General features: G+C 46.1%; 1 protein-coding gene across 1 annotated transcript; it reads left to right on the forward strand.

Annotated features, from left to right (window-relative positions):
• The first annotated feature begins 3,237 nt into the window (after positions 1-3,237).
• On the forward strand, positions 3,238-23,648 carry LOC128266891 (uncharacterized). Its single transcript, XM_053003680.1, has 4 exons — positions 3,238-3,281; positions 21,312-21,403; positions 22,419-22,960; positions 23,622-23,648. The coding sequence occupies exons 1-4, from the start codon at positions 3,238-3,240 to the stop codon at positions 23,646-23,648; spliced, it is 705 nt and encodes a 234-aa protein (XP_052859640.1).
• The last annotated feature ends 285 nt before the right edge of the window (positions 23,649-23,933 follow it).

Consider the following 23,933-nt stretch of genomic DNA (forward strand, 5'->3'; position numbering starts at 1 on the left):
AACTCTAATGGAAGTTAATTTCGCTTTTCAAAGAGCAATTAATCAGTGATGGGTGCGACGTGAACTGTTTTGTAACATCACCGTAATGAAATCGAACCCGAAACGCTCGATGTTTACGCTTTAACAGTGACCACTAATTGTGTGTGGCGAAACACCGGATCCGGACGATCGTTTCATGCCTCATTTAGCGAGCCGATCATTTACGTTCTTATCAACCCGAACCCGGCAACAGTGGCGCATGTCAACTGGTGGAACACACCCAATTCTCGCTCCCAAAACCATGTAATCAAGCAGAATGACCCCTGAATGACAACGTCTCGGGAACAACTTTTGGGACATCTCGGTCGATGCTGGTGCCGCGGTCAGCCCCAATAAACTTGAGCTCGCTAATCCTCGGCAAACTTTTCGAACCAAAAATGTGACTCAAGTAGCGCGTAATGCTGGGAGGGCTACTTTCGGATTGTAACGAGATTAGACTAGACGTCGGGAACCTTTACTTAGCGCCATAAATCTGACTTATGGGGTTGGCCTCACTTGACTTTAACAGCTGGCTTGTCCAACCAAGAGGAAGGGTTAATAGGTCAACATTGAGATTATGTTTCTATATTTCCAGTTACGCTTCATTACTAATAACCTCATTCCTCCCAGAACCAGGTTCTGTCCTTCCTGATACCCTTTTCCGTGTCGAATGCCTCCAGCTCTATAGAGACATAATCCGTACTGCATTATGATACTTTTAGCTGTTTAAAGTTATGTGTTAATACATTTATGACTATTAGACTTTTAAAAAATTACGCGGAAACAACATTCTGATTCAACAAAGTGCTTTTTTACTGCATCCATCGTAGCTTCTCGGCGGGCCTTCTGAAAGGCAGGATAGGAAAAAAAACATTTAAAAACAATGTGGCCCCAACGAACGGTGCCTATCAGCTGGACAGACACCACACGGGGGAAATCATTTCGAACTTGGCAGAGTGTCAAAAAGGTCTTACATAGATGGCAGCATCACTCATGTGTGTGTCTAAAATGTTCGCCCAGAGATAACATCGTCTAACATTGACCCTCGTTTTGGGCGCTCTACGTCGGGGCACACGAGTTCCACACACACTTTTGGTCCATTGAATCGCCCACCCTCACAGAACTTCTCCAAATGTTTCCCGTGTCGCATTACCATAAAGCAGATTTCTTATCTTCGGCTTCGTGACCGTCACCGTGACACGGATCATAATCGTCTTGCTAAAATTAACACAGTCTCAAAGTTGTTGGTATTAGTAATCCTACGAATACATCTCTTCTTGGAAGCATTTTAACAAAAAAAAAACTCTTTGGAAAAAATGCTTCACATAACTGTAGTGCTCCTGGTGTTCTCCAATGTCATTTCTTTACATCTGTCTATGCTCAGATGATTTTTTTTATTGTTTAACTTTGTAAAGGAAAGTATTAAATGATGAATGAGATAAATTATTCAATGTTTTCAATGTTGAAACATCAGAGCTCTGTTTTTTGACTATTCAATCGCATCGAATCAAAGTGTAGTTCGATTCCCGGAATAATAAAGTTCAGGACAAGTATTTAATCGAATAAATTTAAACTCAATAGCAAAAGCTGAATCACAAACTAGATTTTGATAAGAAATCTTAGCAGTCGGCGAGGCATAAAGCATTCCAATCTTGTTTTCCAATCTTATTTAATTTCTCATTTCAAATCAAACTCGATAAGAACATTAAAAAAACGACAAACAGAGTTGCCGGCCAAACTGTGACATAAAATCGAAGGCGTGGGTTCCTGCGTCCGTTTTTTTACACTATTGTCAAAGCACGAACACATTCGAAACACTAGCATATTCCGAATTCGCTAATACGGCAGCATCTACCGCCGGTGGGGCACTATCTGATGACACCGGACCCCGGAGGAAACGTACACCTGGGCCAAGAGTCCGCGCAAGCCTCGACACTACCGTTAACCGTTGCTCACCGACGGTAAACCCGTTGGCCGATGCAAACGGCTGTCCACCGCCACGACTCGCCTCGTGAATGGGACCCCCCCACACACGGTGATCGGATGGCCAGTCGGACATCGCTCGAATGTTTTATTGGATAATAAATTATGCTTCTGTCTCGCGAGGAAGCCGACATCGTCGTTTCACTTTCATGCGTGATTGAAGTGCACCGTCTTGAGAAATGGTTTTCTAATTAAAACCCCGCACAGCCCAGATGGTTAGATGGTTTGCCCAGTTGGCCCCAGGCCTCCAACACGTGTAATAAACCGTGAAACAAACATTTGACTAATTGTCATCATCATGCAACGAGGCACGAGAGGAAGCTCTCAGTCTGCTCACTGCGTCGACGCTGAAAAGGTGGACGTTAAAATTATACTTCAGCCACTTCGGTCAAGTGGTGGCATTAAAAATGGTGGAACACTTTCGCTAATCCCCCGCCACTCTCGTAACTTATTAGCAACAGGTTGACGCCTGGCTGAAGAAGTGTCCCCGGTCCGTGCGATCATAAGATCAAAATAAACTTATGCCGAGCTCATTTGCCAACTTCACGCGCTTTCCGACAATCGACGACTCACTCACGGACCCATCGCTCCATTGCGCTGGAATGCACGGCGCAGTAATAAATTCAAGAAGGCGTCCCAGTGTCTTGCCACATTCACCGGGCGCCAAGCGACTCGGACAACTTCCCGTCGGTTGCACGCAGATGACTAACGGCCGACCATGTATTACTAGGCCGCTCTCTCGTTCATCGCCAATTCTAACGTTTAGCGCGAGATAAGTGACCAGCTCTACAAAGTAGCAGACGAGCTGTGCTAATCTCCGGCGCTCTACTCACATACGCTACTAGTCACACGTCGTTTAGGACGCTGCGAGGATCGACATTGCGGTCTGACGCACTCCTACCGCACATCGATAACCTCGCGCGGGTCTGGACGCTTGCCAGAAGAAGTGGATTGTTGCTGCCTTTCATTCACAAATTGGAGCTTGATTTCAACGCATCTTGGGCGGTGAGGTTATCATGTTGCGAGTTTGTATGCCACTGTTGGCGTGATGATCTCATTGAACAGAGCTCGTTGGCTCAGTATGCAACGCACCACAACATGTTAAATGTTTGATAGCTGGGAGGACAGTCGTTGGACCAAAAGCTGGATTAATATGATTTGTCAAACCACACACTGTGCTCCTTTAGTAACATTTTCGTCGGGGTTGAGGGTAACATTTGTATGCTACTGAAGAGGATGACTGAGCATGAGACTGAAGAAGAGGAAGACTGGGTTCAGCTGTAAGTTGAAATTTAAAGATCATATTTGATTTTATCAAGTTCAATCCAGTTTTTTGAGAAATTTGATGAATTTGATAAATCTATTAGAGTTAATGAAAAGAATTATTGTTTTTTTACGGCTAACTTTTGGAAGTTTATTAAATTAAAAAGGTTTTCATAGGATAGAAACTCGTCAATTTTCATCAGAAAATAATCCTTCTTTCAATACGATTACGAGTAAAATTTATGAACTTCCTTTCTATCTCTTTTGGCAAATAATCGCTTGGCTTTGAAGGAATCATTGCATTAACAATCTTCTTCGACAAGAAAAGCCTTTTTCCGGGTTCTCAATCCGTTAAGCCCTTAACACCCTTTATGAGAGTGCAGCAAATAACAATTCATTTTACTTTCGCACTGGCGCTCCAGATAACTTTCGTTCTCTTTTTCGCTGCACCTGATCTGTCTGACGACGTTGCGATGTTTCTCGATCAACGTAATCGGCCAAGAGAGTCCTTCACAGCAAACCAAGTCAAAACCATTCCATTAACTTCTGCACTCGGATTTTAATGTTTCCAAAACGCAACCCAACGAACACTCAATCAAATTGCACTGTGCCCTCCAGGCTTCAGGTTCTGCAGGCTATGCTCGGTCGCTAGGCCGCGGTCTATGCAATGTGCCATCAAGCAAAGCCGCGATTCACTGCTTCGGATCCATCTCTCGAAGCTCCGGGATCCATCTGCCACGAAAGCCAGAAAGGCAATCCCACGAAATTACGGCCTAACGGCGGCGAGTCAGCCCGAGCCCGCGCAAACCGAGAACAGTAAACAAAAGAAGAAATAACACATTTCGAATGCACGGATGAAAATGAAATCTCATAAATAAAAGTGCCTCCAACAACCGCCAGCATTGGGGCGAAGCGGCCGTACCGCGAGCGAAGACGTTGACGACGACGATGGCGACAGCCGTGCGCCATGAATGCCAAATGCCGACACCAACCATCCGTCGCATATGTTTTTATGCTCTCCGTGCTTATTCTTTCTATTTATTTCCACACGTAGCCCGCCGCGTCCAGAGTGGCCCCGCGAATGTTCCGAGGTCTTATGTGTAACCCACTCTGCCGGTTTTACGAGGAATTCCGTGTTTTACAGACCACCGCAATTGGATTTGCGTTCGGGAAAGCTTGTTCGATTTGCTGCTGCTCTGTTATCTCCCGGCTACAAGCTCCCATATCTGCGTGCGGTTCCGCCACGGAATGCAGTTGCTCTCGATTGATTAGAACGAGAAGCTGGAAACCAGAACCGTTGCCTCGGAAGCGGTTCTAAATCGCTCGAACGAAGTCGCTTTCCGTTGGTGCTGGGGTTTGGTTCTCGATTTCAACAAATTGAATTTTACAGAGCGCGCCACACGCAGTCCAACTGACCCCGAAGGCGGAATGATAATAAGCCCGTTGATTACTTCATCCGACAATGGCCTCTCAGCACATGCCAGTTGTGCACAGCATATACATATTCCGGCTTCCGCCATATTCGATCCGCGATCGTGCTGGACTAGGTTCCGAATCCAAGTAAATTAAGTTCGATCGAATGAATAAAGTGGTCATAAAAATGTTGGGCTCTCCCGTGAACGATCCGGCTTGACGTGGTATTTGTGACAGTTTCGTTATTAATCCATCCTTTGAAAAAAAACACGTTTTTTCGGTGCCATGTGATTAAGTGCAAATATGGGCCCGGAACAAGGGTGAAGCATAATATTTATTGCTCGTGGACTCCCCGCTCGAGAAACGGGTTTCCGCGTGGCCGCTAAACCTTGTGAAGCACGAGGCTCGAGCAGCATCGCAAACCGTTCCGCTTTTCGGCCATCTTCGCCATTGTTCCGGCAACCCCGGACAGCCTTCCGGATGCTTTACGAGCGCCGTACCATTCTGGTCGTGTTTCTTTCACAATTTATGTTGCGCAACACCCACAACGAGTGGTTATTATGTTATTTTTTTTCTAAAATGTCATAAAAAGCATCACAAATGCACTCGCTAGAATCAATACAAAATGTAATGGATGCGTACTTTGTCATTTCCCTGGCAAATAAAACTCCGTCACCCCATTTCTTAATGATCCGAAAGTTCACCAGAAGCCGGATAAGCGGAATCGAAAATGAACAATCGAAAACATGTGCAAAAATTTGCCTGTGACTCCCACGACGCCCTATTTGAATTAATTCGACTACCCAACTGGAGGAGAGTAAATAATGTTCGAACGAGCATGCTGCAGCTCGTGCGGAGTATCTTCCATGTGTGCCGAAACCTCCGGCCGAATATCATGCGAAAGCTGATCGAGGAATTAATTATCGCGACCATGTGCGCACCGCTTTCATTATCATCCGCCCGGGAATGAGTGATTCGCCATAATTAATCATCGGCTCTGTGAAGATCCCGAACCCCTAAGGGGGTTCCTACCCGCTCGGGTGGAGCATAACCAGATTTCGCCTGCAGCAACGGTGAGCAACATCGGAGCTAGTTTACGCCAAAATGAATGGCCCGGAAAGCGAGCATCGGGTTTGTCAAAGAAACTAGGTAAAGTGTCCGGTTTCGTTCCCGTCGTGCAGCTTCCGTGAAGCGCCAAAGTGACGATCGATCGCTGTTTACTTTGAGGTGCAGCTCCGGCAACGGCAGCTCGCTTCAGACTCGCGAGCGTGCCTGAAAAACGATGCACTGAGCATGTTGCGGTCTCTGTTTGCGCTTGCGACAAGCGCACCCAGCCCCCATTATGCTGTCCGCTCATTAACGAAACATGCTCCATTTCAGCAGATCAAACATGACGGGCCACCTCGTTCTGTTTCGTTCTTTCTGTTTTCTTTTGTGAGCAGCAACATGATAGGGGCCCGTGGCAAACTCTCGCCGGCGATCGCTGGGGCTCGAATATATTGAGTGCACTTTGTCAACGGCACCAAGTGCAACCAAGGCTTGCCTTTTTGCGGTGCCGCCGTTTTGGTCGCTCGCTTCGGGGAAAAGGGGAAAATAAATCTCAACAGCAAAAAATCCCGCCCGTCACACGGGTGACACGGTGCAAATCGAAATAAATAATCACTCCCCGGAGGGATGTCTCAATTTCGGGAGTTGCTCCACGGTTTCGCTTCACGCGTGTCCCGCGTTGATTTATGAACTCATAATATTTACACACCGGAGTGCGACCGGCGGGATCCGATAATCGGTTCCACCGAAAAATAACAGGACTTTCGAGAAGCGCTCCTTAATCGATCGGTAGCGGTCCATCATCCCGGGAGGGCCGTTCGCCTTGCTGGTAGCATGTGGGACACTACACCTTTTTGATTTTCGATTTTCTCGAGAGTACACACACTGGCGTTGAGGTGGAAAAGGAATCCAATTTATTGTGTCCATTGTTTACCTTCTCGTGAGCGAGCATTTCCTCTGTACCGTCGGCGACGACATGTGTTGTCCTATGTTTCCTTCCTAAAATATTGTATCCCTTGTTTTCGGCGAAAGTAGGAAGTTGTTACGCAAAACGACACGGCACGTGATCGATCGGTGTTTGCGAACGAAAGAGCGGATGTGGCGGATACTTCACCTTGTTTCCAATTATGTTCCTTGGGATCGTGTCGGGAAAAGGGTTCCTTTGGATCGTGTGCATAAATGTGATTTATGTTTTGGAGCATATGCATACATGTTTTTACACATTCGGAGCGTTTTTAAATTAAGTACAACTCAACAAGCCATCTAATTCAGCTCGAAGGAACTCGAAGGCTTGGTTAGAGAAAATATCCCACGAATGTAACAAATTTGCCTTAGTTTCAAACGACTTGCCTGAGTATACTAGTAGACCAAAAATAATGTTTAATAATCTTAAAAAATATTATTTTAATTACAAATACGATAACAACGTACAAATACGGTAACCTTATTTATTTTGATACCGAATCGATTGAACTTCCTTTTGCGTAATTAACCTCGCAAATCATTTCGTTGGGATCACTTCGGAATTCCAAAAGCCATCAACGGCAACACGGACTGAAACCTATTTATGGACAATACTTTGGCCGGTCCAGAATGGGGTGTTTGTGCAGTAAAACGATTAAACTGTTCCGATTTTGGCGGCCATAAACATTTAAGTAACACCACATCTCCGGGCCCAGAGTACACGAGTCCAGCAACACGAGAGAAGATGGTCCCAAACGTCAGATTGTGGGCCAACCTCGGGAGGGTCGTGATAAATCTTCATTCCGTTTTCTCCTCCCCGGCTCAATCATGTCCGTTTCGCATGTCCAGTTGGCCCACGGAGCAGAGGCCCAATAAAAAATTTGCAACACACGAGCCGGCCTAAACCTGCTGTGCATTTTGGCGTTTGGCTTGATCGTTTCGGAGTCTCAAGGCGTCCAGGCTCGCTCCGGGACGGCTTTCGAGCTCTTGACAGCCGGTCCATGCCGCTCGTGAGGTGTCGCCAGTGGCAAATATAGCGGCAATTAGGATGCCGGCTGTAGCGTGCCGTGATTTGTTGCACTTCACTTCTTTCGCCGAGGGAGTGATTTATCTAATGCGTCCACTTTCCGGACGCCTCGACGCGTCGCTTGATCGCCCTGTTGCATCGACATCGTCTTTGAAGTCTCGACGCCGCATAGGGAGGTCTCTTTGAGGGATCGAAAATTCCACTCAAAACAACTTCGTTGGGCTTTCGGTTTTGTTCGACATAACAAACCACTGGGCACTGGGCAGCTTATACTTGGAAACGAGTTCAAATAAGAAGCACCATTTCACTCCATCACATCGGAGGACGCACGGACATGCCCAGACATTAACGCGATCAACACTTGGCGCAGCAAAACATGGGATGATTGATGATCCTCGAGCCTCGGCTATGGGCAGTGCACGCCATCCGCAGCAGATATAGCCATCGCTACCGAGAAGCGACTCCTTTTTTGTTTACAACTTGCAGTTTGCTAATGATTTTTACCGGGGTTCACTTTGGGCGTTGAAGAAATCACTTTCGCAAGTCAGTCAGGCGTTTGAAGGCGGCCAAGGGTCGTCAATGAAAGGCTCAAAATGATGGCATACAATTAAGAAAGTGCGAAGAATTGCACCGCCCACGGAGAACCGGTTTTATTGCGTGTGATGTGCGGAATGCATTCAAAACGCGCAAGCGCTCACGGCAACTTATTTCGAAGGAAATTTAACATCACAGATTCCACCAAAGACTTGTACGAATAAAATTAAATGAATACTTCCTCGGCTTGTTGTTGTTGTTGTACTAGATTGATAATAAATCATATAAATATAGCATAGGCCATAAATAGATGTTTCCTAGTGCTTATTTTGTGTATGCTGTTGTTGGCTAGTTGTTGAAAAATATCAATTCTTGTCCTAAAATATTTTTTTTTCAGTTGAACATTTTTATGATAAATCTTGAATTTTTCTCGACATAATGAAAACGTTGGAAACTGAACTGTGGATGCTCCACTAGCTTGAAAGCTGTTTCCCAATTAAAGAAAGAAGCTTCCGGTGCGGTCATTCATTAATTCATTTGGCACAACAAAAAACAAACATCATGAGCTTGCGTCCCATTTTTTTTGTTCGCCCGAGCCACAAATCACGCGGTACCGGGCACCGCACCAAACGGCGCATCGAAACCGGGTTGTTATTAATGCAAATCACTGAAATTTGCGATGAGTCACGAATGTGTCTTGCTTGGCGTGGTGACCGCCGGACAGGATCAGCACGTGGCACGGGTGCGCAGCGCACACAGACGGATTGCAACATGCCTCAATCAGTTAAACAAATTTTCATCACGAACTCACTCAATAATTCCGGCGCTCGCACCTCGCAGTCGATTAACATCAACCGAAGGTTGACACACACTGCTCGTCAATGGAGAATTACCTCCCAAAACAAAAACAATCAATCGACCGTCGACCGTGAGAGACTATTGCGAATGCAACATTTTGCAACAAAGCGCAACCTAACGCGCGAACAGAAACAATAGGCTCGTGAGAATGGCTTTTGCCGTGGCGTTCGAAAATCAATTTCATGATCAAGTGCGATCTTTCATTGTGCCCCTCGTTTTGTTCTCTGCACTTTGGATGCACTTTCGGCGTTGCATCAGGCAGGCAGGCCGAAAGGACGTAGAAAGGGCATCGAGACATTAATCCACTGGTTACGCTGTTTGGGGTTGGCTTTACGGGGGACTTGTGATTGATGCGCAATTGATTGTGGCCCCCGTCCCCAGGAGGTACGTGTGTGATCAAAGCGATATTTAATTCCCAACGCATGTAACTAATGTGTGACGGAACAGGATTTTTTTCGTCGAACGGGATAATGAGCGTTGGTCGGAAATTACCGATTCGTTCAGCTGTCACATTTCACCACTGAGCAACATAAGTGAGTTTGTTTCCCCTGGCCAATTACATATCTGCCGGCGAGTAGTTGGGGACCACCGAAAGCCACAAAAACCGCCAAACGACGGCTTCATTATCGGCTTCAAGCTCGACAGGCTAATAATTAGTACCGGCCCGCTGTCGGGCTGCCGAACGCATGAACCGCAAACCGATCGCACTGATGGGTTTGCCATTCACACGCGAATGTGATAACATTCGCAAATTTCTTGCTTACTGCAACTCGGGCGAGGGATTCTTATCAGGACCGAGCAAAGGCGCCCAGCATCCATACATCCACTAAACGGAAGCTGCAAGATGCGAAGCTGCCTTTCCGTACGCCGATGCTTCGACTCATGTTTTCCTTCAATTCCCGTATAAGATTATAGCAGACCAAAACAAAAACACGCAAATCGGTAATGGATTTAGACAAATGGAAGCAAGCCAGTTCGAATCGTCGTTATAAATTATACATTCGCCTATTCTGCCCACCATTCGGTACGGTAGTACTGTGTTTGGGTTCTTAGATAATGTCGATTGCCGTAAAAAATCAACGATCACATTCAACGAGTAGGGGTTATCATTCGAAATATCACAAACAGGGATGTGTACCAAATTGTTAAACGACCAGATTATTCAGGGTGAATTGTTTCGGTCGATAGATTATTCTATGTTTCTAGCATCTTGTTCATGTGCGCCCATTTATTTAACGTGGCAATAATTGCGACATTATCCAATTAATCACAGTAAGTAAAGCAGTAAAGCTATTTCCGTTAACAATCAACGCAAAGGCCTTTATGTTGCCGTAAACGTTGTTTGCTTTCTCCAATATTACGGATCAACAGACCAAGGTTGATTTTCAATATTCGTCTCAATATTGGGTTTCATTATCACGCATTCATGTAAGAAAAAAAACACAAATTTTAATAGAGCGTTCTGATGAAGGTTGCTTTTCCTCCCAAGTAAGTCATTCCATTATCTTTCTTCCTTCTCGTGAGCTACAGTCATTTGGAAGCACTTAATCTATCGAAATTTAATGTTGCTCCCAGTGCCTGATTATCGTCAGCGCCTTCAATAAAAGCACCATAAGGCGTCTAGCTAATACCGGCTTTCGCCGGAAAATTCATCACCCTAGGAGTTGAGCACCATTTAGCGACCATTATGCTCACCGCCTCAGTCTTTTAATCCGCGCCTTTACGCTAATGTTTGTGCGAAGCGCAAGCGTTTAGTGTAAAGCCCACAAATCGTGATCCTATTTAGCGACACAGACTGTTGACGAAAAAACGAATCCCAATTCCTGCGGGGCAGACCCGAACCCACCTCACCGGAAACAAGGCATAAAATATGAGAAACGGTGCAAATGCTGACAAATTTCCGTGTCACCGTATCCTCGAAACTCGACCCCAACGCATTGGTTTGCGTCCCGAAGATTGGTCGGAGTTGTGTCCGGAGACGATATAAATACCATCATTAGTCCGGTCGCCGCGCTCGGTCCGACCACGCGAACATACGGGATGACAAATTACTGCTGACGCACTTCCTCTTAATGCTGGCGAGCTGTTTGCTCGGCGGAAGGTGTCGCTGGCTTGTGTGCGCCCGCAAAACATAAACAATCATAAACGATAATAATGATATACTTTCGCCGGCGGTTCATTATTGCGCTCTGGCATATGATCTGCCTGTCATGTGCCTCTTTCCGGACGGTGGTGGTCGGTACCCTCTCGATCCTCGGGGTCGTACTTTCATCCCAAAAACCAAAACTCGAATCGTGCAATGAACACACCAAAGCCTGTTCGCAGGGTCGACCGCCCGCACGCGCACCCGCACGTCCTGTCGGGAGCGTCTCTGTGCCTTATTAAGCCTCTCATCATTAGCCGAGCCCCGGAACGCTCCATTGTTTCGGCAGGATCGTTCTGTCAACAGCTTTTGGCGCGCGACACGCGCTCACCTTTTCGGCGGATGATTTATGGTTTGGCGCGCAGATTATCCGGGCTCGTACGTGTTTGCCGAGGACAAGACTTGTGCAGCGATGGAATTAAGACATGCAGACGTGGAAATGAACTTTCAGATGGGGCCGTCTGGATGAGCAGCGGTTTTGCGTTTTGCTTACTTTATTGGTTAAACGCCAGTGGATTAGGGCACAAGAAAGTGGCCCACTAAAGTTGCTCAGACGAGATCGCTGAACGACGAACGGAAAAGATGTAGCACGATAATGAGCTTACAGATGGAAAGTAAAATGAGCCCAAGGTCTTGTGGCTCACGAGAATTGTCAAGGCATTACCGGCTAGACCGGAGCTGGATTGACTACCATTCCGGTGTAATAAAAATAACTTCAACCTGTAATTCGTTAATACCAAGTCCCCAGTAAAATAGCCGTATAGCCTTTAAAGTCCTAATTCGCTGAGGCGCCGTGGTGCGATCACTATCGAACTCGGCCTCGTTCGGAGGCCACTCGTCGTTCGACACCAATCGAGAGCCGGTTAGAATAAAGTCACCAATTTACGACCATTCGAAGGAGACACCGTGACTCATCGTCCATTAGACACCGGTGTCTCGGGGTGGTAGCGTAACGAATGAACGATGACGTGCCGTGTGTGATGGTCATAAAACATCCAACGGAACACGCTTTGCATTCTCCACGGGCAGTGATGCAATCGCTAGACCCGCACCCAACCACAAGCCACATCGTAAGGCCTTAGCAATGATTAAAAACTAGCAACTAAAAAGGAGGAACGAATTTGATTTTCGCTATAGCTCGACGTTAGTTCACGAAAAGCATTATTATTGAAATGGAATTGGGCAAAGATTTGATTTTTATTTTAGTATCCTGTACAAAAAAATAGGTAATGAATGTCGTTTGCCAATAACGGCACCGTGACCAAGGCAGATCAAGGATAATGAAATTCAAACATCGTTACCTCCTACAGAAGCAAATGGTCCATGTTGAACGTCTTGTTTTTGTTTAATTCGCCTGAACGGTCATTGAGTTGGTATGAACTTTTCTAAAAAAAGCACATAAGAGGCTAATGTAAATGGGCTAATTGTAAATGATACGACAACCCACGATTGGACGGCGTTCGGCGTAATCGAAAGACCAACTGAAGCAGGGTTGAACATACATCAGGAAAGGTTGACGCCAAAGTTCATTCGTCAATTAGCACCGATTCGGTGTTTTGACGAATTTGCTAAGCACTTCAGTTGACATTCGCGTGGAGGCTTTTGGGCGAAGGAAATGAATTGCACAACGATCGAAACCAAAACAAGAAATTGCCGTATATTTGTTTGTTTCTCGATGTTGTTTTTTTGCTGCTGCGATGGATCCAAATTCATGTAGGATGTCTTTCTATTAAGAACACCCTGTTATTTTCACTCGTATTACCCTTTAAAAAGTCTTCAGGTTAAACAATATTTACACACAAACTTTCCCCTTTCGCTCATTTGAAGAACTTGTTCCGCAAACACTACGAAATCATAGTATTATTGGTATTATTATCGTACCGAGTGAATCAAATTTAAGTTAATAGTTCCAAAAAAATATTCTCTATTTAACAAAATTACTATGTACTACAGATATTAATCATTTTACTCCACTTCATCCTTATGCTTGTCGTTTGCAACTAAAGTACAGTTATCGTAACTAATCTATACATCAACGTACACTAATTCCACAGTCTGTAACATTTGCAACCAAACCTAAATTAGAAAGCCGCCAAACTTTACCGGCTCACTAAACGAATGAACGAAACGGCTCTCAGAGTCTTTGGACGTCTCGCGAAGATACTACATTTCAAATCATCAATGATTGATCATTGACGCTGATGTTGACACTGATATCTGTCTGATGTTTCGCCTGTTTCGCGGTGCAGTTTCAGGGCAACGGCTCGCAACGGTTCGTCTATCAGTCAATCGCGGATCAGTCACACGGGATGCCACACGAAGGCTTGTATAGAATGTGCTTTAAACCTCCCTCTGGATGACAACGAACAAACAGGAGTGAGCGATTGATAGAACGAAAGCGACATATTCCGGACAGCAACGGTTTGTGAACGGAAGAGCTCGCGACAACACGTTGACACATTTTCGGATCAATGTTTGCCCGCATAACTCCTTTTCGGCGTGAGCTATCGGTGGCTTTCATGGGTAATCTTTCTGCAGACGAGCGGAACAGGAACGGATTTATGAGAGATTATGGTTGTACCATAACGGTCCGCAAAAGCTCTTTTCGCGGATTTGTTGATTCGTGTTAATTATTAAGTCAATACAGCAACACTGTTTTCGATGTTGCAATCCGATTATACATTAATAATTAAACCGGAGCGCTAATTTGATGCTTTATCAGAACATTGTTACCTTTACCTTTTCTTCGGTGAGATTTAAAACTTCGCCCAAAATTCATTTTCAGTGTTACCGAATTAATTTGTCCACAAATCCGGATTTTCATCATAGATAATAATAAAGCTTAACTTGACGAAATGCAGTGATACAATATAATGATAGTTATCATAACTTTTTTGCACTTTTGCTCACAAACATCTGTTTCATTAGTCTTACATGATTTTTGTACACATTATGCCGTGGTGTTGTATTTTAAAGTCACTCAAATGTAACTCAAAAACACTCGTACCGTTGAATTCACATGCGTTAGCTCATAGGCCCGACAATGCTTTCATTTTCCAGAAGACAAACCGACGGCGACAGTGTATTGTGTTTAGCTTTCGTAAACATTCGTTCGAAATTTGCTTTTTTCTGTCCAAACATGAAGCGCAACTGTGACCACCTGTGGCGATGCGTCGCTCTCCTGCCTTCCTTCCCTCCCTGGGTGGGGATTAAAGCAAGACTGTCAACCAACCCATTCCACTGCAGTCGAGCCGCCGGGTAGCGTGGCCGGTGGAGTTGAGAAGACCTTAAGTAGGTGCGATCATCATCAGTCACCTTTGCACGCTTCCAGGCAATTGGTAGAGTAAATATTTCATTGCACGACCTGAGTTGTCGGCGCAAAAGTTGGTCAACGAGCCTTTGGGCTCTAACATTATCTTTCCGGCGGGGCTAGGCGAACCCACACCGAACCATAATAGCGGCTCGTCTTCAGAGATGCGCAAAAACTCGCTCAATGGGTTGTGGGCGAGATTTACATGCAGCCTGCCGTAGTGCCCGATTGAAGAGGGAATGTGACAAGATGGCTAGAAGTGCTCATGGATTGCCTATTGACTTTCAGCTTCTACTTGCTCTAACGACCTCAAGACGCGCTCTGTGCGGGGAAAACTAGTACCAAGCAATTGAAGAAGATACGGGAAGGTCTGTAAACTTGAACGATCGCCACTCGACTGCGAGACGGCGTGGTGTGCCCAAAAGCAAGCCCCATAAAAGTCATTCAACACGAGCAACAAGAAGTGTCCAGGAAGCGTTTGAAAACTCTGGCGAGATACATAAATTCGCCATTTCAGAAGGCGGGCACTGAGGGGACAGATAAAATATGATTTATGAGATGAAGTGAAGAACCTGCACAAGTGCAATTGTGTGAGATCCGTGCTCGCTTCAAATGACCCATTAACTCTCGTCCCGACTGGAGGAGGATTTGTTTTCGAGTGTCTTTAAACATTCGTTTTTGCCCGGGCGATGCAAAAGGGACTGTTAAGAAGCGGAGCTGAGAATGCTGAAGAAAAGCATAAGGTTGAAAGAGCAATGATAATTGTTTAAAGTTGACTATTTATGCTCCGCTCGCTGTTGTTTCTCCGGGGTGAGCGAACAAATATGCAATTGTATTTATTTATCATATCGTTAGAAAAACAACCAAAATAATGGCAGTGCTTGTTCAACGCACAATACAACAAGTGGACCAAGAAGACCATCAATTTATCAAATTTGCTAAGTAAATTTTATTCTAAATTTAATCCAACTTCCTGCATTCACAATTCGCCTGTTGCATTCGCCTTGGGCGATACTAACACTGTTCAAAAAGAAATAAACTTCCTTGGTGTCAACATTTTCCATCCTGTTTCCATTTTTGCCACCAAATATTTATTTACGCTTCCAAACCGCCGCTAAAATCCTATCCCAAATTCAGCCACCATTGCCACTCTTGTTGTTGGCCGCGGGCAACAGAACTTTCGGCATCGGGTGGGATGGGTGGTATTCCTTGTGGCCGCCAGCAACGAGGAAATAATCCTTTTCGCAATAATTTTCTCGTTAGCCTTCGTGTGGGGACCGTGAGATAAGCGTAAAAAATGGAAAACTCGCCCGACGGGAAGTTTATCTAATCGGTGAAGTAAAGGGATTTCCCGCCAGCGAGACCGACGTTTTTGTTGTGTGCCATTTTTTTAATGCTGTTTTGGCCCACGGTAAGCCTTGAAAACGCGTACGCGGTTCGATCGGCTAATGTGTGTTTTTCCCGCCTCATTGTTGAGGCGAGTGCACGCCTTTGAGTTTGAGTTTCGAATTGCGACGATGTTCCATCAATTTTCCCTTCTCTCTAATTTATTTTCTTAGCCCCGTGTGGTAAAAATTTATTTTCACATTTTCCGCTCAATGTTAATCCTTTGTGGCTTTCAAGGGATGGAAAATCATTCCCGGGCCCAAACGGCTCTGCCACGAAAACCAGGTCCTTGTGATGGCGGCCGGTAGCATACAGTGGCGTACGCGTGCTGTGAGTAATGCTTTGTTTTGTTTCCATCGCCTTATTTCTCAGAACTGCTCAAGGTGCGTTATTACTTGCACGCTAATCCCGGCCAGTATTTATCTTCTCAAGGACCCCATACCGCGAACGACAGGCTCAGCAAATCGCTTTTTCGCCTCACTAAGCCCTGGGCGCTGAACTTTGAAGCCCATAACGGACATGGAGGCCTCTCACCGGTTCGTGGTTCTGAAACTTCACGGCAATTGCATAGCTGCTGGAGGGACTGTGCCGGTACAGCGAACGCCTAAGTAAAGGCAGCGCCGTGGCTTACCTTTTTTGGCGATTTGCAAGAAGCTTGAGATTTGGTTTTTGCTTGACGCTCACTCCATTTATGACTATCGATTCATCGCCTGCCAGGTGCAGCAGTTTCGTGCCGGAAGAAAAATCAATAAATATTCAATTATTCACGCAACGGGTTGGGCTCGCTAGGTGGATTCAACATGGTTTCATTTGCTTCTTCAGTTTTGGAACAACGGCCCACAATGCTGAGCCTGATCGTCGACCGCGAGCGAGTGCCCGGCAATGGCCGCGCTCCCTCGGGGCGAACTAAGCCGTCGAAATTTCATGGAGCGCGCGCGCATAGATATGCTGCCGAGCAATTTGCATAGGCACCACAGTTTTTGGTTGTTCTCAGCTCAAAGGCTCGGTTGCATTGCGCGTTGTTTTTTTCGCCTCCTTTCGGCATTTGCCGTTGCCTTATTGTGTTCGGTGCGGCCACCTGTACGTCGGGCGCTATGCCGACTACGGTGCTTTTTGGGTGCGTGGCACGTTGAGGCTCCGTCCGATGCTGATGCATAAACCCATTATCGGCAGCATGCCGATCGAGCAAAACATTTAGACGATAGGCTTGTCTCGCGCGTGGCACGTTCGCGGCACTGTTTTGTTTTTTACAACGCACAGAAAGATGGAACAAAATACCGGTGCCGAGGATAAATGCATCGCAAAAACACACAACCGATTAGTGTGGTTGGCCGCTTGCACATTCGAAGTGGTGCATCGAGAATTCCAATTCTCGAGTATTGAAATTTAACTGGATTGAAGCACGTGGCGAATATTGGTGAATCGGCAATCAAAACGGGAATTGGTGAGCGTAGAATTAAGTGTCGAATTTCTGTTCAATTCAATTGTCGTAGATTATCAAACGCGAAAAGGGGAAAAGCCGATAATAACTGCCAGAGCACACCTTTTTTGTCTATCGAATTTACTTTTACTCGACTTCAGCTTAGATCTTACGCATCTTTTGGCTTATCTTTAGAATTTCATTCTGGTCTTCTAGGCAGATGATGCGACCGGATGCCAGCTAATAACGAGAGCTGAATGATTAATCAAGCGGAAGTACTTTTGTTGGGTAAAAAATACTCCGTTTGCGTTTCGGCACGAAAGAATTAAGCCGACAAATTTGCTGCTCTCAGAAAACGCGCTTTTGGCCTTTTGGGCTGAAGCTTCAACGCGCCTGGGAATGAAGAAGAAATGTTTGACTTTAAGCTACCGAAATTTGCGAGTTCATAGAAACGTTCGGCATAATTGGAGTTTATGCTAATAAACATTCGCTGCGGTGCAAAGTTTCTGAATGAAATCACGCTAACGCACACAATTTTGAACGTGCCGGAAAATGATCGTAGTTAAAACATTCTTCCAAATGCATGGTGGAATAATTTATACGTTACCTATAAATATAATTCAACAATAATTTTGTGCAATGAAATCAAATTTCGGGTGGCATTAGTGTTTGACAAACATCAATTCCTTTTATCTGTTATAGCATTTTGTTTAATGTTAAATGAAAGCTGCGAAAATTTCTATAAGATAGTTCATTACATTTTATGATTAGATAATTAAAATGTCCAACAAACTTGTATGTTAAAAAAAGATGTTATTTCAAATCGTTAGTTTGTAAAGAAAGTTATTTCCTTCTTTAGAATTACACAACGGTCAACACTTTGGCAATGTTTCGCATTGGGTTTGATCAGCAACTGTAAAAAATAAAGATCGCTGACGCTGATTAATTTGTTCGCCGTCCCTTCCCCCGGGCGAACGGCCCCGTGTAATCCTCCTTCAGTCCTAATTATGATCCAATTTTATGCCTTCTTCTTATTGCGCCCATTAACAACCGGAGAACGGTCCGGTGATCCGTGTACTCGAATTTATGACAGTTGACGATAAACTTCTCATTTTCTCCGAACTAACCGAGAACAACCGCCAACGGACTGGCTGACGGACAACTGTTGACGGTTCCGTCTCCGGAGAAAAATAAACACAGACCCGAGATAGAACGATGGGAAAGGCCGAAAAACGCCAGCAAACCCGATGGCCGAGATGTATCGCCAAGTTTATGCAAATAAATAGCGCCGGGAAACACGAATTGAACATAAAACGGTGGACCGGAAAACGGAAAACTGGCCGACCTGCTGATGTCACTGCTGGGTGGCCGCAATGAAAGACGCCCGGTAATGAGTTTCCGACCGAGAGAGAGAGAGAAAGAGAAAAAGAGTGTAGGAACCTTTTCTGAAAATCACTTCCGGACCATGGCGGACAAACTTTGGGGCACCGTCGCGGGCCAATTGGTTTTCGGGGAGCGCGCGCGTCGGGAGGGAAACTCATTTTCCTTCGGCCTCTCACTCACAACTTGATCAAACATCAAACCCAGTGCGCTGCAATCGATCCGGAGCGAGGAAAAATCTGTTTTTGATTTACTTTTGAAACATGATAAGCCTCTCGGTTTTCGGGCGATGATAAGAAAAGTGGAATCAAAAAGGTTCACAAGAAAAAGGGAAAGCGATAAGATGCTTCGCGGGGGCTTGGTGATTATTCATCCAGCCAATGTTTATGTTTTGCTTGGCTTCTTGAAAATAACCATCACACTACAAACATTAACAACAACAAAACGGACAAACAACTCCACGATACTACAAGCAACAAGTGGCTCGTAAGAAAATGGAGCTTTCTTTCTCCACTCTCAGGTCCCCCGGGTTCCTGTGCTGGAAGACGTCGCGTTGAACGACTAAACCGCAAAGAAAACGGAGAGGCCAAGGCGGGTGTAGCAATAAGTAATTAAACTCATCCATTCCCGATTCTACTTAGCAGCCGTTCCGGGCGAAGAAAGGGTCTGGGTTCGCGCCGATCAACAGCACTTGGCGCGGCCGTGAAACGGGGTTAGGCGTTGGGTTGCTCAAGACAAACCCTTTCCTTTCTGGTACCGAAAATGGATGACCACGGTTCTGTGGTTCACGGTCTCGTTAGGATTCTCTCTCTCTCTCTTGCTCGCGTGATCCCGGAAAAAGGCCACCATGAGACCGGGACTCTGGCCAACGAGGGATCTTTTGGTGTCCGCAATCCCGGCAAGACGTAACATCTGCAACAAATCGAAACTCTTGCCGCCTCCAGCGACGACGAGGGCACATCGCTCGACAATAGTTTTGTAATTAATTACGGCCACCAATTGTGGCCCTGCCGAGCGAGGACCCGAGGATGCGAGGATGATTTACGAAATAAATGAGTGAGGATAAGTAAAAGTCAGTTGCAAAATGTGCATTTGTTGGTTCACAACGCCAATCAGAATTAGCTTGCATTGGCTCCATGAACTGTGAAAACTGTAGCTGGCAATAGAATTGAACCAACTTTCGCAAAATTGGGTCACTTCCAAAAGTTCCAAACGTTTAATTTATTCCACGTGCCAAAGTGAGCTTACACGTTTACTCCCACCATCGTCGGTGACGAATTGAAATAGATACAATTTATTTCCAAACCTGACGTCTACAATCCATCTTGCAGCGCGTGTCTGGCGCTGCTTTTTCCATCCATTCGCACTCGTTTGGCGCGGGACGGATGGGCGGGAATGGGAAATGCGAGTTGTGAAAACTTGAACGACGTCATTTGCAAGATCGCTTCACACGTCGCTTTTTTATTCTTTTAATGACAACATTCTCCACACCGCGGCCGCGGCAGGCACCATCCGTTGCCGGTTTCCGAGTACTTTGTCGGGCCCAAAAGAAGCCGAGCTCCGCCGGGCCGAGTTCGGGAATGTTTTCATCCCACTTCCAGCCCCCGGCAAAGGTCATCTGGTTACGAGGGCGAATAAAAAAATCCATGTTCCACGCCACATTTGGCGCCAGCAGTTTGGCGCCAACGGTCGACACTGCGTACTGTGAAAATTCATCAGCTGTCACCGGTTGCATGATTGATCAGATTTTACGATGTGCCGCCTCTCGGCCGGCTGAAAAATGGCAACCCGATGTTGCTGCACAGCCAGGAGGCGTACCGGACTGGGCCAAACGCCGGATCGCGGTGGTCATAAAGTCACGCTCCACGTGACAAAGATTCGTCCGTTTGACGAGTACAGCTTGACTTTTTTTATCGCACCCGAACTTTAGCGGCTCGCAATTTCTGTAAAATCATATAAACCGTCAAAGTGCGTATGGCTATCGAAGCGGGACTCGTGGGACATCCCGGGAGGTGCGTAGAGCCGCACAGCACAGGTTGATGTTGACTTCTGCCACCCGTTTCTATTACCTAGCTACGATAGCAACCAATAAATCTTTCAAGGGGAGTCACAAAGAGCAACAAGACCACCCGTCTGCTGTTGATAAGTTGGACCGCGAAGGTCCCATACACGAGGGTACGCATGGTGTCTGTATGCTTTACGACACTTTATTGCCATGCTTTTATTGAACTTTCTCACAAACAACATTCGGTTGATATGAAGAAGCCGTTTGCATAGGAATTTTCCGTAACTTCCAGAGAAAGTGCACTCGACGTCGAACATGAAAATGAATTGGGGCTAAAATCATCTCGTATCTAGTTACGACTTCCACCGATTATGGCCTTCGACGAGCATAGCTGTCCGTGTGGCTGATTACAGCGAACGATGTGTGACGAAGAGCCTGTGATGGCCGTCCGGCGTCGTCTTCTCTATCCGAGCATCCGAAGCTTGATTTAAATTCACATCCAATTCCGGTATAATGACGTCTCACACACTCTGATCTCCTCTTCTTCATTCAATCTTTCAGGCGGCTGCTGGGAGCGATCTTGACGTTGATTTGCATCGGACACCGGGTGACCTCATCGGAGCTGAACATATTTGGCGGCCAAGGCATCAGAGGTAAGTGTGGCTGGCTGTGACTCAGTCCCGGTCAGTCTCCTGGCGGCTCCTGGTGGTGGCCCAGCAGCCTCTAATGCTCTTCGCAGGCTTATCGTAATGACTGATCGGATTCGCCTGGCGGTACGAGGAAGCTGACAGCTATTTGATGGCAGCATGGCAGACCGGCCAGCCCGAGCCGGCCTGCAAATCTGCGGTAGACTTGTCGGCTACCTGATGTCGGCCCATAAACCAGGCTTAGCGTACTCATCTTCCGGTGGTTCCGACAAGATACGAGTGCTACGGTTTAATGATAATATATTGAGCATGTATAGTCTCGACAGGGCTTTTGCCTCGCTGGTTGATCTGAACCAATGGTTATTCCATCATATTTAGTTACCTGAAGAATATGTAGACATTGGACATTAGTCGGATGATGGCGTTTAGAATTCAGTGAAGCAAATTCTTTTGGGGTGACTTGAACTTTTGACCTATGATATGCAGGAAGCGAGGCTGGGGAAAACATTCTAAGTAAATATTTAAATTGTGTGAATTATCTACTTTTCTGAAGTTGCTTATGTGTGTAGGTAGTATTTTCAGTCATCGCTACATGCAATGGTGGTGAGCCTTCTCTTACTTTTGAACCCCCATTCTAGGAATCTTCCAATGAATTCCCCAACCAGCTTTGCTGACACAGTTATTGGATCTGTTTCAAATAAAATTCGCCAAAAAACACGAATTCTGGACTCGTTAAAGAAAGACGAAGATTCGACCAACCTCTTTAAGTGTCTTGAAAATGAAGCAAATTCCAAACGAATTGAAAATGTTTTCAATTGTAATTGATTTTAGTTATTAATTTTAACCACATTGAAAATAACGGTGTTTGAAATTGAGTTTGAAATGTTTCACCTTACACTGATGGCGCCAACAAGTATGCAATCCGCCAAGCAATGCCTCTAGGTTCCGTTTTGAATGTCGTTTGGGAAACCGAAAAAACTGGTTCCATTTGCTGAACTACGCTTTCTCCTACGTCCCGCAGATGCGCTCGCCGAACGCGATCTGATGGAAGCGATCCAGATACCGCTGCAGAACGGGGTCAAGTTCGTCGATGGACTGGACGGGTTTCCGGCGTTTGGCGTCAACAGCGAGGCGGACATCAAATCAACGTACAAGCTCATCCTCTCGGATCACCTGCAGGACTTCACCATCATCGCTACCGTCAGACCGCAGTCTAGCTCCGGGGGGTGGGTGTTCAGTGTGGTCAACTCGCTCGACACCGTTGTTCAGCTCGGTTTGCTGCTCGAGCCCACCGCCGCCGGTGACCAGTGGAACGCGACACTCTACTACACCGACGCCAAAAAGGAACGCACCAGCCAACCGTTGGCCTCCTTCCAAGTGCCGTACGGTCGCAGCTGGATGAAGATGATCTTCAAGGTGCTGCCTGACCAGGTAGTCTTCTACTACGGGTGTCTCGAGACCGGTGTCGTGTCGGTCAAGAAGGAACCACGTAAGTTAGTGTTTGACACCGCCTCGACGGTGTACATCGGCCAGGCCGGCCCCATTCTGAAGCGGAAATTCGAGGTAAGTACCCAGCACACTTACAATGCTGTGCTACACCGGTGTCATCATCTGAAAACGCGTCCACGCTTTGCTGACACGACACGATTTGTGAAAGCCCTCGACACCGTCATGGCGGTCATCACGGTGGCACTCTGTGGTACGCTGCGGATGGAATTAATTTTTAAATAATGACCTTCGCCGAAAACTTCATCCTTACTGCTGCCGGTTCCGATGGGAACGATTGCTTCAACGTCCAGTCTGAAAACGAACTGTGAACTCAAACAAACGGAAAAAGGACCAAAACGACCCACACCTTAAATGCTGGTCGCCCGGCGTCCGGTTTACTGACACTCAGAGATTTCGTCGTGATTCCGAACCTTGTTTGCCGACGTTTGACACTGTTTGCCCCGGTGAACCTCTCAACATTTCCACACCTGACGAGTGTTGGGTCTGGTGGCCGCAAAGGTGTTTATTAAAATTTCATCACTGTCCCTCTGCAACGACCTGATAAGGACGATCTTTCCGCCGGCGGAATGCAGTGCTGTGGTTTGCAACCTGCCCAACGTTACATTTAGGGTCCCGCCGGACCCCATGGAGCCCCACTGGTTACGTCGTGGACCTTCAGCCTTGCCTCCGATTTTGATGTGCCCTACTTACTTCGTTTTCTATGACCCTTGTGCAGCGACGAATGGAAACCTTAAACCAATGAAAAAAAAAAAACAACAAACACGCCCGAAGCCAAATTCCACTCCAGAGACCCATGAGGCAGCAGTGAAAATGTTTCCAAAGTGGACGAAATTGGCACTTTGCGCTCCCCGTTTCTGTCGCGGCATCGCTCACAACTCAATAAAAATAGCGAATTTGTATTCATTATCATTCATCACGGGTTTACGGAACGGAAGTCAGTATGGCAGCACACTTCACCCTTTTCGGAGGACCGGAAAATTCTTCGCTGACCTGTCGGCTAATTCGCACAGTTAATGGTTATGCTGTT

Source organism: Anopheles cruzii, chromosome 2 (genome assembly GCF_943734635.1).
Source record: "Anopheles cruzii chromosome 2, idAnoCruzAS_RS32_06, whole genome shotgun sequence".
NCBI lineage: Eukaryota > Metazoa > Arthropoda > Insecta > Diptera > Culicidae > Anopheles > Anopheles cruzii.